Source organism: Pecten maximus, unplaced genomic scaffold (genome assembly GCF_902652985.1).
Source record: "Pecten maximus unplaced genomic scaffold, xPecMax1.1, whole genome shotgun sequence".
Classification (NCBI taxonomy): domain Eukaryota; kingdom Metazoa; phylum Mollusca; class Bivalvia; order Pectinida; family Pectinidae; genus Pecten; species Pecten maximus.
The window spans coordinates 1-5315 of NW_022982184.1; the positions used below are offsets into that span (position 1 = coordinate 1).

Here is a 5315-nt window from a genome sequence, read left to right on the forward strand (position 1 = left end):
CAAAACATGCCTATATCCTAATTTATCATGACTTTTAGGGCTCACACAACTAAATATTTTACGATGTGTTATTACCAGTGACTCCATCCCTTAACATCAAGAACATACGGGTACTCGAAAGACAGTAACCCTTACATTTACAGTACACTGGGGAACCCCCACATGGGGAATTCCCACCTTTTTTTTACACCTGGAATCCTACGTCATTCTATTTTCAGTAGGGGTGTATATTTTTGATTTTCCAAATCTCAAGACCCCCACTCTTTACTCTCATAATCATATAGAAAGTACAAATCTCATATTTTAATTGCTCAGTATAACAGCGAGGCTGAGAAACACATTTTCCTCAGGGACTTGGTTCAGCGCTGATTGGCTGATTTAGTTGTGCAAGTCTTTTAACATAATACGTATCGTCGTCGTCGTCGTCGTCGTCTGTCATCACCATCACCACCACCATCATCATCACCATCACCACCACCACCATCACCACCACCATCATCACCATCACCACCACCATCATCACCACCACCATCACCACCACCACCTTCACCGCCACCTTCACCGCATCATCATCATCACCATCACCACCATCACCACCACCACCACCATCATCATCATCATCATAATCGACACTGAACGCACGCTATATCGAGTATTCAACATATGTTGCGTTGTTCACCATACAAGTTCAGAATATTACATCGGCGATAAATCTTGTGTACGGTTTGAAGGAAATGTGTTCATTGTATCTTTGAACACTGCTTTGAATTATTAACATAATTGCCATCAATACAATGAACCTGTACGATTATACATATGTCAGGAACAAAAGATACAACGCTAGTGTATTCCGTGCAAATATATTTAATACATATCAGACAATAGAAAAAAAAACTCCAGTAAGTACAGTTAAATACTAAAAAAAAAAAATCCCATTCTCCAATTTTAGAGACTCTGGTATGTCTCGACCAGGGGACAGAAACCAGCTTTCTTCATATTCGCGAACTCTGTACTTAAGACCAAAAGAAAGACAGTTTCTAGGGAGACATTAAAAGGAATGAGAGCAGAAATCCCAAAGGGTTCCAGCAATGTTAATTTCCCATAGGGTTCGGCCTAAAGATTCTTTTACACTTACAGGCCACTCATAGATACATTGCTTTGTATCATCAAAGTTGGTTCCCTTGGCTATACATTTAACGCAAATTTATCTATGATACACTTACCTAATTAACTATTATTACGTTACACAATGCTAAACAGTTCTTGTCAGAAAATTGATTCAGCGGCTGCAAGTACATTTCATATTTGTGGCTATCAGGGAACACGGCTATATATATATGGTTATTAGCGATGTCCCTGTGAACTAATGAAACCAAGTTTAACTATTTTACTTCACTTTACAATATTTAAATGCAAAACAGATTTTCCTATATGTATTGTCGTTTTTCTATAAAATACATAGTAATACTACCATATTATCAATCAATTTCAATTACTTTACACAAAATTCCTGATCATTAATTTTGGGCAACTTATTTTATACTGTTTGGAGATATTTTTTAGCAAATAATTACGAATGAACTACAATAAGAAGTTGTATTTTAAATCCTCAGAAAATGTACTGTAAACGTGATTATTTTCGCGGGGGTTAAATTCGCGGGGGTTAAATTCGCGATAATTTTCGCGGGGGTTAAATTCGATATGTACACTATACGCGTGTGGTACACTGTAGTTTTTGCGATCGATACATCTTCGCTATTTCCATTTGTAGCTCGAGATTACGCAAATTGATATCAAATAATACGGGTGGGGGAAATTTTCGCGATTAAAAGGACTCTGCGTATTTAGCGTAATTTTCACCCTCGCGTACAGTTCCACGTTTATAGTATTTGTTTCTTAGGCCATTTGGAAATCCCACATTTATTCGCCTCGTGCGATGGGGAGGTAAGCACAATATTTACATCCTACTTGTAGGTTTATATATCTAAACAAAAGCAGGTTTTAGTAAAAAAAATCATTACACTGTATTATACCTTAGCTTTAATGCCAATTTTGTTGCTATGCAACCAGGATGCAAGTCGAGAAATGTCCATGGTCACAATGACAACTACGGGAAAACATAACATTATTACACCAACAACTCCGATATACTTCGAGGACGTGCGGTCATCAGGTGCAGATATCAACTTCCTTTTGTTTGCGCTTGTCTGTTTCTTATCGATGGTTAGCTCTCTCTTGAGAGTTTTAATCTGCTCCTCCAGTTCCTCTTTGGTTTTTGGGGTAGTGGCGTTCGCTCGGCAATTGCATTCACACGGAGGACAACTTGATGGTATTCCGAAAGTAGAAGACTCTGTTTCTAATGTCAAAAGGAATGAAAAGCAACAATGATAAAGATGGCATCACGTTATTGTTATTGTAGATGTTACTTATAACGACCCATCAACACTGATATGGTCATTAAAGGCAATATATGGTAATAAAAATGGTATTAAACGGAACAATATCGAGAAAGCAAAATAAATAAAATAACAAATGCGGATATATGGTTTATCATATCTTATAGTGTATTTGATGACGTTGTGTTTCTTTAAACAAACATAAATCGCAATGTATAAATGTTATACAAAAACAGAAAGAGTTCTTACTTTGCGTTAATTCCGTGGATTCCATCGTTGTTGACGTGGGACAGACGTTAACTTTGAAGAATGAAACCATCTTATTAGTAACATATGAATGATTGTTTCACTTAGGCTAAAAAGTATTTTATCACATATTGCCATTGGAATAAAGACGATCATTACATGAAATGTACACTTTTGGTTGTTGAAAAATAGATCTATCGTTATTGTTTTCATTCCATCATACCTTACAGCAAAACACCAATGAAAATGCAGAACACGAATGACTCAATACAATCGACCAACCAGAAAGCTCGAAAAAGAAATCGGATCTGAGCACCCAAGGACAATAAAGAAAAAATGCAAAAAAAAAAAAAAAAAAAAAAAATTAACATAATATAACGTCTCACAATTTCTCTTGAAAACAAAACTTTTTAGAGATAAAGTTAAAATCTTATTATTATATCGATTATATATGCTTAGTCAGACAGAGAAATAATTCAGTTTTTGTTATACATACGAGATCTCATTGACGCGTTATGATTTCAACGAAATCAACCTAGATGAAGAATGTGTGTCATTAATATAAACATGCAGTTCCCCGAGATTGTAAAGTAACATGTAGGTAGGGCGTAAGAATTGCTGTGCCTGGTTCTTTTCCATGACCGGGTCATACTTAAATCTATAAAAATTGCAGTTGCTACTCTCGCTCAACGCTCGGCATTTAGGGTGTGGGACGATTGGTTCGCCCGTTGTTAGTATAATGTGATCGGATGGGGTGTCCTGCACGATGTCTTCGGCAGTACGCTTCAGTGAGATAGCACTATAGAGTCAGCATCAGTTCCGCGCTTTATCTCATTAATGAGCCAATCAGGAACATACTACCTCTCCTAAAACACACATACACTACACGTATGTATTTGTATGACACATACGTCAGTTATAAATGAACTAGACAATGAATGAAATGACATTTTATTATATCCAAGAAACATTTAATAAAAAAATAGAATGCCTATATATCTCAATCCAGGACAAAGTCCATTATTTTACAATAGTGTCTCATACTCTAAACCTCTTCATTATATAATTTTAAAATAATGTAAATACGGACTAGAGAAGAATGCTGATGACGTATCAGTAATTGTTACGTCATCAATATATGTGCACATATTTACTTATAAATATTCATGAAGACGATGTAATATCTATATGATCATTTATACAGTCGCGCACTCACAGGACACCCTCCTGGAATGACCAGAGAAGTTTGCTCGATAAACTCTATGTAAAAAAAAAATAACCAATGAATACAACAGGTACACTCTGTAGCTGTTTGAAATGCAGTTTGATACTTCTTAAGTGCGAAATGTATGTACATGATTGCTATGGCAAACTATATTTGGTCATTGACAGCAAAAAACAGGGGGAATCAACAAATAACTGAAAATCAAAAATTGAAAAAAAAAGATAACTGTTGATATGGAAACCATTGCGAATGTATAAGGGAAATACAGCCTAATGTTTCAGATGTGCAAGTGTCTTTGTTACAAAAATGAGGTTTTCTTTAGAAAGTAATGTATATACAAAATGTACGTATAAGTAAAGATTTGATGACTTCTTCATGGATAAATATATTTGAACAGATGGAATTTAAAAAATGTACATATTACGATTTAGGGCTCAAAATCATTGTCGTTAACACAGCAATGTTAAGCTAAAAGAATATTTACCAAACACCTGTACTTCGCAAAGTGTCAACGGTCCAGTCGATTCTTCATCTTTTTCTATGAAAACGATCTGTCCAGCGGACCCAAATGGGAAAGATCTGGTTTCGCCTTTGCCGATTGGGTCAGGTACCATCGTGCAATTGCTGTAATCAACGTTGTCTCCTGTTGAATTTGTTAAGCAGATTGTGAAATTGCTTAGTCTCTTATCTGAAAGATCCAATATTATAAGAAGCTATATATTTTATTAATCCATCCTGCCATGCATATATTCGCTTCCAGCATTTCCCACATAATGCATTACGATGAATTAGATAGAATATGATATTTTCAAAATACAGCTACTAGAAACTTTTCAAAATATCAAGCACACTCCTGTTCACGAATTGAAATTGGAGGGTGTGAAGATTGAGGCGAAAATGTTCTAATTAATACCGAATGGAGTCTTGTGTCTAAATGACTGTGTGTTGCCAAGACGGAATATGAATATAAATTGCTTCTGTAATATATGATGATTGTGCCACATTAATTCTTTATTGTGCGTTTACTACCGGGTTTAACATAATTGAAGATATGTAAGAAACTGTTTCAATTCGACTTACCCGATAAGCAGTCAATCGATATTGTGAAAATATGTGTCATTAAATCAAGGTCACGTGTATATTTACACTGTATTTCATTTCAGTGGAAGTTACCTGCTACATTTGCTAACATTCACAAAAGAAGAACGGCATCCTGACTTGACAGTAGTATTTTAAAATGCTGAAGTCGCATGTCAATCATAAAGGATACAATAAGATATTAACATAGGAAAATGCCTCTCGGGAGAGTCATACTACGGCAGACAAATTAAAAGATCAATTCACTTTCATGAGCTGTAACAATGAGTATTTGCTATAACGATATTAAGTACGTACAGACATTGGGATCACGCCGGTTTGTTATAGTGATATTAAGTACGTACAGACAT

General features: G+C 35.5%; 1 protein-coding gene across 1 annotated transcript; it reads right to left on the reverse strand.

Moving 5' to 3' along the window:
- Nucleotides 1-859: 859 nt before the first annotated feature.
- LOC117320414 lies at nt 860-4555 on the reverse strand (the record flags this gene model as incomplete). The annotated part of the gene is given in 3 exon segments (XM_033875016.1): nt 860-2356; nt 2646-2696; nt 4352-4555. Coding segments are annotated over 3 exon segments (510 nt in total). The 3' UTR covers nt 860-2027.
- Nucleotides 4556-5315: the final 760 nt, after the last annotated feature.